Source organism: Mastigoproctus giganteus, chromosome 10 (genome assembly GCF_048544385.1).
Source record: "Mastigoproctus giganteus isolate SK-2022 chromosome 10, ASM4854438v1, whole genome shotgun sequence".
In the NCBI taxonomy this organism is placed as follows: Eukaryota; Metazoa; Arthropoda; class Arachnida; order Uropygi; family Thelyphonidae; genus Mastigoproctus; species Mastigoproctus giganteus.
In genome coordinates this window covers 227,800,455-227,814,402 of record NC_143584.1, presented here as the reverse complement: position 1 = coordinate 227,814,402, position 13,948 = coordinate 227,800,455, and the positions used below count along the sequence as shown (strand labels likewise).

The window sequence follows — 13,948 nt, the reverse complement described above, 5'->3', positions numbered from 1 at the left end:
AAAAAACAGTTGGCAAACCATGAGATGGAAGCTTCTTTAGAAGACCTTTATGCCAAACACAATCAAAAGCCTTTGAGATGTCAAGAGCAACTGCTTGTGTTTCACTGAACTTTTCCATTGAATTTGTCCATAACATAAGCCAGAATATCACCAGTGGATTAACACTGACGGAATCCATACTTTTGATCGTTGATCAGACGGAAAGTTTCTAGATAGTTAAAGGTTGGCAGTTAATTGATTTCTCCATTACTTTAGAAAGAGTAGAAGTAATTGCAATGGAACAGTAATTGGATGGGAGTGATTTGTCACACTTTTTAGGAACTGGCTGGATATGAGCAAATTTCCAAGCAGAAGGAAAAACACCTTTGGAATAAGAATAAGAAAGTGAAAAAAGGTGGCTAAGAACAGAAGTTCAGGAGCACAGGTTTTGAGAACAAGTGGAGAAATACCATCAGCACCTGGTATTTCTTAGCATCAAGATTCATCAAAATCCTTCTTACATCCTTTTGATTGGACCGCAGGAGGCATTGAACGGAGCATGTTGGGAATGGTGGGAGGTGTTTTACCAAGATCAATATATGAGTTGGAGGGAAAAATGGGATGCTAGCAGGTCAGCTTTATCCTTGGCTGAAGTGACAATAAAACCATCTGGTTTTGACAGAGGTGGGGGGGCAAAGATGGGCAAAAGTTGCCAGTAGGGACGAAGAGGTTATCATACTGTTGATTAGGGTAATGGTTAAGCCACATGTGGAATACTACATACAGGTGTGAAACATTATTTTAGAATGGGTATAGACCAATTGGAGAGGTTATAGAGAAGAACAGTAAGGTTAGTTGGGGGCACAAAAAAAGATATTCTTACCAAGAAAGACTGGGAGTTCTGTAAATTTCAGTCTCCAGAAACTAGGTATCTGCATTGTGCCATAATTGAATTTTTAAATCTTTAAAGTGAACTAAATGCTTATACCACTTTTGCTCTTTATCAGATGAAACACAAGAAGGCGTAAATTTAAATTGGAAAAGAATGGTTGCAGAATAGATGTGGGGAAATTGCATTCAGCCAGTGAGTCAACAGTTGTTGAAACTTCCACTTAATGTTATGAAGTGGGTAGTTTTAATAAATTTAAGAAAGTCTGGAAAAATTAATTGAATAATATTTCTCAATGCTTATTTTATGATATCTGGCTTTGGCCATATCAAGAATAGGCTGAAATTTATTTTTTAGTATTATTATTATTGGTACCTTTCATTAGTATCCATTTATATATGATGTTTTGAAGCTTGAGTTGCAGAAAACATCATGTGAGGTCACTTGGATTAAGAATTTTTTCCTTTTTTTAAAGAAACTGGCATTGTTAATTATTGTCAATGTTTTATTTTTGATATTACATGATTTTATTGAGGAAATTCATAAATGAACATGTAAATATCTAAGGGTTGACATAGCATCGTATTCCCACTCATGTTAAAAAATGGAATGTGCCCACTGACAGGTTTGAGAAATAATCAAAAGTGTTTCTTCTTAATATTAAGACAAAATAATAGCTTGGTGACTTTTAACCTAGGGAAGCATGAAATTGTTGTTTTATATTTTTACAAAAATACAATAGCATCACAGATTAAATAACGCCAAATATACATTTGGCTGCAGGGTATACAGCAGACTCGATTTACCGGGACACTTCAAGACTCAAAAAAAAAAAAAAAAAACCAACCAGAATAGGTATAAACAGATGTTTTCCCAAGTCATAAATAAGCGACAAGCAGGGCGTTATAAAGTTGTCATTGGGATATTATTATCTTGCGATCTCCATGCTAAAAAAAAAAAAAAGTTTAATTTGTTTTAGTGCATCGCTTCGATTGTTCTGTTTCATCGTACCACAAAGAGAAAAATTTTGTTTTGTTATTTATGTCAGGGATAATGAAACAAAAATTTTTTTTTTTTTTGTTTAGAAATTGCAAAAATGATGGGTAAACGCAAACGAGTTGCTCTTTCAATTAAACAAAAACTTGAAATTATTCAAAAGTTTGAAAACAGTGCATCCATTAAATCTCTAAAGAACCAGTATAATGTTGGTGACCAAATCATATGCGACATTGTAAAAAATAAAGGGAAGCATTGTATTGGACACGCGAGTAGTGCGTGGTAAGTTTTTTATCTATCGCCATATTTTTTACGTAGGTTCCTGAACTTTTTGGATACACTGTACTGTAGTAAGCCGCCGACTTACGTAACTTCGAACGTACGTTAATTTGTTTTTTCTTTTTTAGGATTGTAAAATTTAAAACAGAATAATAATAATAAGCAATAAATAAAGACGATCATGGCATGCGAGATTTGGAGTCACAAGCTTAAAAATAGGAATGGAGAAAAGATTTTTAAAATTTATTTAGGTTTTTTTTTTATATGGCTGAAGATTTCAGTGAAGGGGACACAATTTCACCATAATAACGTAAAATCCCACAAAATTCCAGCCATCGGTATTGTTGCAAATGCAATACAATTGAGTTTACTATCCTTTTATAATGAATTGCAGTAACAGAAAAGCCCAGTAATCCGGAATATGCAAATTGTTTTATGGTAGTGACCTCCAGAAAGGTGTTTTAGTAAAATGTGAGCTCATGTGGGGTGATAATAGTGAGTTTACGCCTTAACCCTGTGAAATTCTCTACATAAAATTTTCATTTTGACCATTATCATGGTGCTGACTAAGAGAATAAGTGACAATGGTACTAGTAAATCTATCGGAAAAAAAAAAAAAAAAAAAAAAGGAAAGCAATCGATTCAGATCAGAAAATTAAAATAAGGATGTTTGAAAATGGTCAAACATGAACAAGTATCAAGTAGAATTTAGATTTATCAGTGTCAACAGTGAACACAATAATAAAGGAAAAAGACAGAATACGAGAAGCGGTGAAGGGATTGGCACCAGTCAACTATGATAACCAAGGCTACGAAATACATATCAGTTTTTACTGTACAATTTCTTCCTTTAATGTTTTCTTTTCTTATGTGCCACTCCAGCAACTTCACAGCTGTCCCCAGATAAAGTTTTTAATTGAACTAATTAAAAATATATAACTATTTTTCTTCATTCTTCTGAGGATATTATGGGGTTTTTGTAATTTTGGCATATCCCGGATATAGGAGCAATATTTTATTAGTCATTCTGGTGCCTCCATAGCCAGGTGGGAAGGAGCAGCAGTGCGTAGCACATGCTTCTTGATTAGACCAGGGTCCAAGCCCGTCACCACCAAATACGGAGGATGTGGAAAGGTCAGGGAATGACCACCGCATATCCTGGAGCAATATGGCCTTAGTTGCTAATGCTCCTAAAAACCAAATAAACAAACATTTAGTCATTCTCTAGTTACGTAAAACTCGACTTACATAAGAAGTCCTGGAATAAGAAGTCCGGGAAATCGATTATCCAGGATTTTTATTTTACCATCTATCCAGGAAAACCGAGTCTACTGTATCTTATTTTATTGAGATCCCAGTCCAAGTTACATATGCCAGTAATATATTTACATTGTTTGTAATATATTACAAAAAAAGATTGACAATAAAAGAAAAACTGGATTCTTTTAGATAGCAGCAATCAGTTTAAAATAAATAGGTCTGTAATCTCTTCATTAAAATGTTAGTTGTAAATTAAATGTGTAAATACATATTCATTTTGCAACTAAGAAAGGATTCTCTTTTCCTCTACTGTCAAGATAGTTTTTTTTTTTTTTTGCAGAGAGGGTGATTGCCACAAAGCCTAGATGCTTCTGTCAAAGTATATTAAGTTTTTCTCTGTAGCTTTTCAACACCGTTTTTGCTTGACATTTTTGTCGTGAATGCAGTTTTAATGTCAGTATAGTAATCCTTGCAGTTAAGTGTTAGTACCTGTATTAATTATACAACTGTTTGCTTTAATGGGCATATATTATTATTTATACTTGTTTATTTTTCTTAGTAATGCAGGAATTTACACTAAATATTAGCAGTTATGATCATTTTGGACTCACATGATTGTTTCTTGTTTTACCACGGCACCACTTCTTTTATACTCACACAGTGGATTCATCTACTATGAATTGGTAATATTGTATAACAGTTGTGTGCAGCACACATTCGTTTGATTATTGCACAATATGCACTCAAAATCAAACACAGGACTGCTATCAGCTGTTGTTATAATAATGTCTAACCATTATGATAGCATATCACCCTTACTCTGTTAGACTGATAGTTTCCAAATTGTGACTAACAGCTTAATATTAATTTATTGTAGTCCCGTGGTGGGTGTGTGTGTATGTGTTGAAAGGAGTATTTCATCGTTGCATGATAGAAGGCCACAGATAGCATAATAAAATAAAATATTTTCTTTGATTTCACTATCTAGAAAGTTATAATGGAATGATTGTTTTTTTTCTTTTAAAGATAAATTATTGTCTTTTGAGGATTATTGAATATCAGTTAATCTTTTGAAACAAAGGATTTATTCACAATTCAATAGTTATTTAACGTTTTAGATAAAAATGTAATATGGACATAAAAAACAGCTATTAATAATGATTTTAATATTTCAGGTGTCGATCAAGAAGCCATGGAGACATAACTAATACCTCTTGCTGCTTAACTTGTCACCGTGTTGTATTAAATCACATGCACATGTAATACTTCCCAGTTCCATTTGAATTTAGCAGAGATCATCGCATTCCATAATAAATAGTTTCATACTGAGTTTTTATTTATTTTGTAGTAAATTTTGTTGAAATTACTTCTTTTATTTTATAGCTTTCATGAAGCTTAGTAACAAAAATACATTAACTTTGGTAAAGCTGAGGATTATCTTGTCATTCTACATACTCACTGTCTTTGTACTTATTGTAGGATGAACTTATATGTATGTGTGTCCGTGAGTCGCCTTGAACACACTACCTTCATACAGTTAACATCATTGAAAAGCTATTATGGATACAGGACTCACATCAAATTCTCAAGCCTCTAGATTTCTGATTTAAATTATTAATTTGTTTAAATGAAATAGAAATTATACAGTGATATTAAAAATTAAATAAAAGTAAGGAAACTAGAACTCTTCAAGTGAACATACAGTGATCACCACATGTTGGTGCCTCCGTAGCCAGGTGGGAAGGAGCAGCAGTGCGTAGCACACTCTTCTTGATTAGACCGGGGTTCGAGCCCGTCATCACTAAATACGGAGAATGCAGAAAGATCAGGGAATGACCACCGCATATTCCCGGAGCAATATGGCCTTAGTTGCTAATGCTCCTAAAAACCAAATAACAAACAAACAAACAAATCACCACATGTTGATGCAAATATTCAGCTATACTATGGTGTATTCTTGTGATGAGTTGTTTGTTATACTTCTTATTGTGAATAAATCATTGGTGGTCTGCATCCAGGGTCTGGACTGCCTGAAGTGTGCTGGTGGGAAATAAGGGAATAAAATGGTTCAACTATTATTCAGCTTTACTACTATATTATACTATATTATTCAGCTATACAGTGGTGTATTCTGGTGATGAGTTGTTTACTATACTTCTTATTGTGAATAAATCAATGGTGATCTGCATCCAGGGTCTGGACTGCCTGAAGTGGGGAATAAGGGATTAAAATGGTTCAGCAAAAAATGTACAGTCACTATTAACTGTTATTGAAATATGCTGCAATAAAAGTTAAAAGTGTAATTAGAAACTCTTCTGTTTCTAAGAAAGTTACATTGGGTGAATCAGTCAGATCCTGAGCCACTTAAGAATCTTCAGTGTGCTCCACATTTAACCTCTTGGAGGCAGATTATATTGTCATTTTTCCACCCCCAAGTCAAACCCACTAAACTATTGTTTTCCCTCACTGTTAAGGTCTTCCGTATTGAAAAGAGGGTGCTACTTCAGTTCAAGAGGATCATCTTGGAATCTAATTTTAATGTCATTAACATAACTAATTGTTTGTTATACTCATATGCCTCCTTTACTATAACTAGATGTATACAGTCCACCCTTCTGGGACCTAAAGGCTTTCTGGCATATTCTGAAATCTATGTTTAAAGAATTTTATTACCATTACCTTATGTAGCTGATTTTATTTTGCATTATTATTATTTATTTATATTTTTTGAAAACCCAAAGCATGAGAGGTGTTTGAGCCTATACTTCTTAGTATAGAGCATGGGTTGAGAAGATGAAAGAAGATACTTGTTAACGTTAGACTTGAATCTGTAGATTGTAATTTTCCAGAAATATGTATGAAGGGAGGTTGTTCCAGAATGCAAAAGTTGAAGGAAGAAGAAGAAGAAGATCAGTTGGACAGTAAAAGTTTGCTGACTTGTTGTGGCATGTGTTTGGACTAGTTTAAAAGACAGAGCAGGAATTATAGAAGCCAGTTCAGAAGAACAGTGCCCATGGAAGTATCTACAGAAAAGGCATGCAGCAGAAACAGAACATCTATGGGACAGAGAGTGGAGAGACTGTTAGATATGGGTCATTAATTAATCTAACAGCCCCAGCCCTCTTTTGAATGGAATTTGATAGTTCATTTGAAGTTAATTCATTAAACTTCTTTAATTTTTGGAATGTGATCATATGCCCTTGTAGTCATTAGGTGTTCAGTAATGTAGAAGCATTTAAATTTTGAATATCTGAAGTACTATTATGATACTTTATCATCATTAGCTTCTATTTTATCAAGTAAATTTAGGGCATAGTTTCATTCTGTACATGACAGTGATCAAACTGAGTTTGTGCTTAGTACATTGATCTCATATTATGGTTTATGATATTAGAAAACTGTAATACAGGTAACTTTAAATAATGCAGTGCTGGGACGACTCATGGCAAAGTGCTCCTCAAGATGGGATTGATACATTAAGTAGCAAAGTTGAATAAAAAGTTTTTGAAGTTTAATTCATATTAAGTTTAGTTTGCTCATCACTACATGCAGAATGAAACTATGCCCTAGTTTTAAATAACACTACATTATTTAAAAAAAATGTTCCTAATAGAAATGATGTTTTTTACATCTGAGACCTTAATGCAGTGGTATTAGCATTAGCATTAGTAGAGGCATATGATGCAAAAAAGCAAGCTTATTCAGCATCAGCCAAAAAAAAAAAAAAAAAAAAAAAACAACCACTACTCCCATTTCACCCCTCAATTCGTTCGAAATACCTGTCCAGCTGAGCCTTAAATTTGTTTAGGCTATCAACTTCAACAACAAGCGATGGAAGTCTATTCCACAAACCAACTGCCAGCTGGCTAAAGGCGAATTTCCGCACATCTATCCGACATCCGTCCTTCCTCAATTTGAATTTATGCCCTCTCAGGTGATTATTCTGAGCAAGAGGAAGAATTCCATCGGCATTGAGCATGCTCAAGCCATTCAAAGCCTTGTACACCTCTATCAGATCACCTCGGCGATGCCTAGTCTCCAGGCTCTGTAATTTGCAAACCTTAAGCCTTTCTTCGTAAGAGCAACCCTTTGTTCCATTCACTAATCTTGTTGCCCTTCTCTGTACTCGTTCCAGCAGCTCTACATCCTTCTTGAAATGAGGCCTCCAGACCTGTATACAGTACTCAAGGTGTGGCCTGACCAATGCCTTATACAAGGGAATAATCACATCCCTGTCCCTGCTAGAAAAATTCCTGTATATCATTGACAAGACACCATGAGCTACTCTTGCAGCTCGTCTGCACTGCTCAGAGAACTTCATATCTGCCTGCACAATTACCCCAGGTCCTTTTCATTCTCTACCACTGTCAGCGTAGTACCACAGAGTTGATACGTTGATCTGGGGTTACTGTTTCCCATATGTAGTACATTACATTTGTCAATGTTAAACTTCATTTGCCACCTCTCAGCCCATCTGCTCAACCTTTCCAGATCCTGTTGCAGCAGCATAGTATCAGTAGTGTCCTTAACAACCCTGCCAACCTTTGTATCGTCTGCAAACTTGGACATTAAGCCTGATACACCATCATCAATATCATTTATAAATACAGAAAACAACAATGGACCCAACACTGAACCCTGAGGAACTCCACTAATAACATTGGTCCACGTTGAGCAGTGTCCATTGATTACCACTCTCTGTCTTCTGCCACTCAACCATCCCTTTATCCATAGCAGCAATTTGCCTCGAATGCCACACTTCTCCAATTTGTGCAGCAGTCTTCCATGCGCAACAGTATCAAAAGCCTTTCTAAGATCCAAATATATAATATCAAAGTTATTCCCTGCATCCAGTTCTTTTGTGACTACATCATAGTATCCAATCAAATTGGTCAGACAAGACCTGCCCTTAACAAACCCATGCTGTGTCTGAGCTATAACTGAATTCTTGTCCAGATGATCCTGCAGTGCTTCTTTAACCAGTGCCTCCATTAATTTTCCTGGAACCGAAGTTAAACTAACAGGTCTATAATTACTTGTGTCAGCCTTTGATCCTCCTTTGTGAATTGGGGTTACATTTGCACATCTCCAGTCCATGGGTACCTCCCCTGAGTCCAAAGAAGCTCTCATAATTATGGCTAGGGGTTTGCTTACTTCCTTTGCTGCCTCCTTTAATATAACTGGATAGATCCCATCCACCCCGGGTGCCTTTTTTATGTTTATCCTCAACAATTTCTCCTCCACTTTCCTCTCAGTTATTAGAAAATCATCTAGCTCACTGCCAATGTTTACTTCACCTACGACATTCCCCTTCCTGAATAACTCCTCATGTGTGAATGTAGATGCAAAATACTCATTTAGATTGTTAGCCACCTGAGCTGGATCCTCAACTGTTGAACCATCAACATCCAGTGGACCAATCTGATTCATCCCTTTCCTTCTTGAGTTTAAATAGGTAAAGAACTCTTTTCTGTTTTTCTTTGCATCCTTTGCCAAGGATTTCTCATAATCTGCCTTTGCCTGCCTAATCTCCTTTGTGACTTGGTTACAGACCAACTTATATCTATCATAGGCTTCCACGTCACCCATTAATTTGTATGTATCCCATGCATTTTTCTTCTCTGCCATATGTCTCATTAGTTCATCTGACAACCATTTAGGCCTGAACCTTGAACAATATTTCTTGGTTGGTATGTAAAGCCTGGTAGCTTCCAAGATTAGTTCCTTGAATGCTTCCCATTTTGAATTTGCTGTTGGTAACATCATCAGTTGGTCCCACTGTATAGAATTTAAATACTGTCTCAGACCAGCATAGTCTCCTTTACGAAAGCAAAAACCCTTCCCTTTACCTCTGATGGTAGTTACCTCCTTGAGTAAATCCCACTTCAGCACACTGTGATCACTGCCACCCAGTGGTTCATTTATCTGCAGATTCCTAATGCATGAAGAATCACTACTGATAATCAGATCAAGAGTATTACTCCCTCTAGTTGCCTCCCGAACATGCTGGTGTAGAAAACAATCATCCAATAAATCCACAAAAGCCTTGCTAGTGTGTGAGTGACCAACCCACAAATTCCAGTCAATATCTGGGAAATTAAAATCCCCCATTATAAGACTCTCTGATTTACTGGCCCACTCTATTTCCCTGTACAGTATCTTATTATACTCATCAGAGTCATTAGGCCTATAGCACACTCCTACTCTCAATTTTGATTTACCTATGCTTATGTCACACCAAACTGACTCAACACTGCACTGTCCAGCGATGTCAACTGGCTTCACTTCCTTGGATTTTATGTGTTTTTTAACTAATAGCATAACCCCTCCTCCCTTCCTATCCTGTCTATCCTTTCTGTAGACGTTGTACTCCCCAAATTCCAGTTCTGCATTCCTTATATCTGTGTGACACCACGTCTCTGATATCCCAACAATATCTGCCTTTGATGTTTTGAGTAATACCTCAAATTCATCAAATTTATTTACTAAACTCCTAGCATTAGTGTACACGCAAGTATACATGCACCTGTTTCTATTCTTAGCTACCCTAACACAACCCATGTGTTTACTTGTACCACAATGACTTCCAGCAGTCTCTGAAATATCCTGCATCTTGTTTTTCAGGCTTCTGCTCATTCCAATAGAAGCAGTGCAAGAATCTCTTTCACCTCTGCCCGTGGCTACTGTTAATCCATTAGTCTTTGTCTCCCCCCAAGCTAGCAGTTTTCCGACCCACCTAACACTGCCTCGATAGCATCAGCAAATATTCTTGCACCCTTTCTATTTAAGTGTATACCATCCCTGTAGAAGCAATCTCTCCTGTTAACAAGTACAGTCCAGGCTGAAAAAAATTCTACCCCTTCAGCCTTGCACAATCTTTCCAGGGCCGAATTGATCGACAAGGCTCTCATCATATACTCCCTCCTATCGTGTCTGGGCAGAATTGCAGACACTTTCAAATTCAACCCTACTTCACGGCTTTTTTTCAACAGTGACCTGTACTTGTTAAGTAATTCCGCTGGTCTCCTACTCTTAATATCATTAGTGCCAACGTGTACAACTATATCACCTTTTCTGCCCTTAAAAGATGATATCTGCTCTACAACGTCATCAACCTTTGCCCCTGGCAGACATACCCTGGTCCTGTTCCACCTATCCTTTTTACAAAGCATGTTCCCCGTTTCCCTGACAATTGAGTCACCAACAACTACTAGTTCCTGTTGGACCAGCGCATTCTGCCTTGGGGGCTGCCTCTGTGTTGCAAGATGACCAAGTCCAAGCTCTGGTGTTGATGTGGGCAGCTGAGAGCTTGATGGGCCCCTCAATTTATTTCCTTCGAGGGCATCCACCCTGTCCTTCAAGGTCTCATATAGGCCCATAACAACGCCGAGTTGTCGCCTAATTTCCTTGCACTCCTTGCATCGTGCACACACAAAGACATCCCCCATGGCAGTATCATGTCCCGTACCCGATTGCTCCGCAAACATCAAGCAAACAGTGCATCTTAAAAGGCCGTGATTCAGGGGGCAACCGCCCCCCTCAGTTCTCCCCTGAGTCACAGCACTCCCATTAGCTTGAGCCTTTTGCTTTGCTGCTCTGGTCAGAGTCATGATTTCGATTTAAATGTCAATAAAATTACAATTTCAGAACAAAATTAAAACCTTAAACTTGTATCTTAACACAGTTATAACGCTATATTTATTTTTCGGTATCGAGTGTTATCTACGAGTTCCCTTTATATAACTTCCGTATCAAGTATGTATTAATTATTTGCTACGTTTGTACTCTAAGTCGTTATATATATATAGTTAAAAGTACAATTTAATTGACAATGAAGTTTAACAAGATTAATAGATGTACTGATTAATTGACAATATTATATTATGCACTATACTATACAAAGCTAATGCTATCGAATTCCGGATATGCTGTATCGCGCTTCAGTAACGAGTGTTATCTACGAAATCCCTTTATATAACTTCTGTATCAAGTTATGTATTAATTATTTATTTTTACTAATTATTTATGTTCCGTAACCTAAGTGGTTATATGTATAGTTAAAATTACAATTTAATTGCCAATGAAGTTCGACAAGATTAATAGATTTTACTGATTAATTTTCACGTAGCAATGGCGGCCGTTTATGAACGGTAAACACGTGGATTTGATACCCTTTCCGATACTAAGTAATACCTACAAAATCTCTATCTAAGTTATTTTAACTTTAAGTACCGTAAATAGGAATATAAAGCTACTCTAGAAATAAGTTAATATGTCAATTTAAACTAATAAAGCAGAAAATAAATCAGAAAAAACTTCTCTATTCCAAGAGCGGCAGAAAGGCACGTTCGCACAGGAAATCCTCGACCTCCAATATTTAAACCCAATTTAAACCCAAATTATGTGGCACTCCGGTATTCAACCGGAGTGCCACATAATTTGGGTTTAAATTACTTAAACTTATTTTTTTTTTTAATTGATATATTTATTTCATTATAAAAAGGTGTACGGTATCTTTTTAATTTCATGGTGATCTATAATTGATGTTTATTTAGCACCTCTATGTAAAGAACAAAATTATTATATATGTATAATTTGTATTATGAATTGTAATTTTGTTTATAACTATATTATTGTAATAACTATCATATAACCTATTTTTTTAATGTTAGATGTATATACAGGATGGGCCAAAAGTAGGTATACAGTACTGATCAGTCATGTTTAGTCTCTTAGGTGCTCATCAATGTTGCAACATTCCTGGAACCTGTCCCCGACACTAACACACACCTGGCTGACCAGGATTTGTGTGTTACTGTGTGTCACAGTAACACACACCCGATCAGTACTGTATACCTACTTTTGGCCCACCCTGTATATACAGAGAGAGATTTGGATCTAACAGGCAGAAAATTGAGTAGGGGTGCCGTTATTAAAAAAAGGTTGAAAACCACTGCCTTAATGTATAGTGATTTAATCGGTAAAGTATTTTAATATTCATAAGGTATAAGAATGGTCATGGAAATCTAGATTCCAAAGCATCTAAGGCCATGAGGTGTCAGTATATTTCCTTTGTAAGTTGTGTGTACGTTCAGTTTCCTGATATGTGGTAATAAAAACATATTTTCATGAGAAAACATGCATCTAACTAGGCATAGTCTAATAAGGCCCATAAAATCCCATCATTTTGAGAGGAAGTAATCTGAGCTTGATAGTTTGGACCTTTTTCAAAGGGCTGCAACAATATCCGGTAAGGCTTTCTTCATGTGGTAAATTCTCAAGCATTTTTAAGAGTAATTGTTTAAACTATTTCAGACAAAAGACAGCACTTTTGAAAGCCTATATTTTGGCAGGAGCTTTGTTTCACTAGCCACCAGTTCCAAAATTAGGTTAAAACTGAATTCCATCCAATGGAGCATGCTTCTCTATTCCCAGAGAATGTAGAACAGTTTTTATTGCTGCAGTGCAAGTTATTGCGGGGTCTCTCACTTTGGATCTATTTGTCATCTATTGTGATCTCTGCTTTTGACAAAAAATAATACCTTCAGAATTACCTGGTATCCAGTTAAATTTAAATGAAGACCTTAAAAAAAAGAGAAATCCAGATGTTTCGACAAACTAAGTAGTATCTGGCAGACCAGATGGGACACACCCCACTTGGAGCTGCCACAAGAAAATCCTGGCTTGATGTGACCTTACTTTCTAAATCAGTTAAAACCTGGCACTCATTAACTATGTAATCTTCCTTTCTGGTAACATGGCTCCCACAATCAAAAACTCAAATCAGCTTGGCTTGCATCGCACTGATTTCTGCCACTTTTCGAACACTGAAGGTTGGAGTCACCCCCTTTTTAACTGTGCAATCTACAACGAACTTAGAACAACCTACAACTGAAATGACATTCCCCTCCCCTTTCCCCAGAGAAAGAGGAGTTGCTACTACAGAATAAAAACCATCTTTCAGCTCTTCAGAACTTTGCCTTAGAGGTCTTTGCTTGCAGAAAGAATCAACACCATAGTGGTGAACCAAACAGTCCACCGTATGCACTGTGTGAGTGGGACATCAGTTTGCCTCTCAATTATCTTGGTTGGCAAAACATGCACTTTCAAAGGACATTGCACAGGTGGCACAGTGGGATCATCATCGTCCTTCCCACACCGCTGGATAGAAAAGGCCGGTATTCGAACCTTGTCACTGATGCAAGGAACTTTTATGGACTTTTTTCACTCCTGGCTGAGTTTAGTCGGTTTCAGGCGCAGAGAGCAAGTATTTTTCTCTGGAAACTCGGAATTTTTGTACAGAAAAACAGGCAAATTGACCAGAGAACACTCGCAATTCACAAATATAATACACTTTGGTAGTTGAACTAATATTCCAGTGACCCTGTAACATTTTTTTTCGGAGGACACTCAGGGATTTCTATGTAGCGTTGGGTTGCAGGTTAATTTATTTAAGCATAATGGTATCAAAATTAGTTATATTTATGTCTATGGTTCATCTTTGAATGGAAAAAACCCAGTTTGACTGGGAATAAAACCTTGATA

The 13,948-nt window shown here is 36.6% G+C and overlaps 1 protein-coding gene across 2 annotated transcripts in view; it reads left to right on the top strand.

Annotated features, from left to right (window-relative positions):
* The window catches only part of rept (RuvB-like helicase 2 rept), a 120,376-nt gene extending 115,683 nt beyond the window's left edge, over nucleotides 1-4,693 (top strand). Inside the window, exon 12 of one of the 2 annotated variants that reach the window (XR_016547576.1) lies at nucleotides 4,579-4,693. Coding sequence is in view for 1 of the 2 variants with exons in the window: in XM_090383890.1 (XP_090240016.1) it covers nucleotides 4,579-4,607 (29 nt within the window). In the remaining variant the exon portion in view is untranslated. The remainder of the gene's footprint in view (nucleotides 1-4,578) is intronic. The other variant, XM_090383890.1, reaches the window with a different exon arrangement.
* The last annotated feature ends 9,255 nt before the right edge of the window (nucleotides 4,694-13,948 follow it).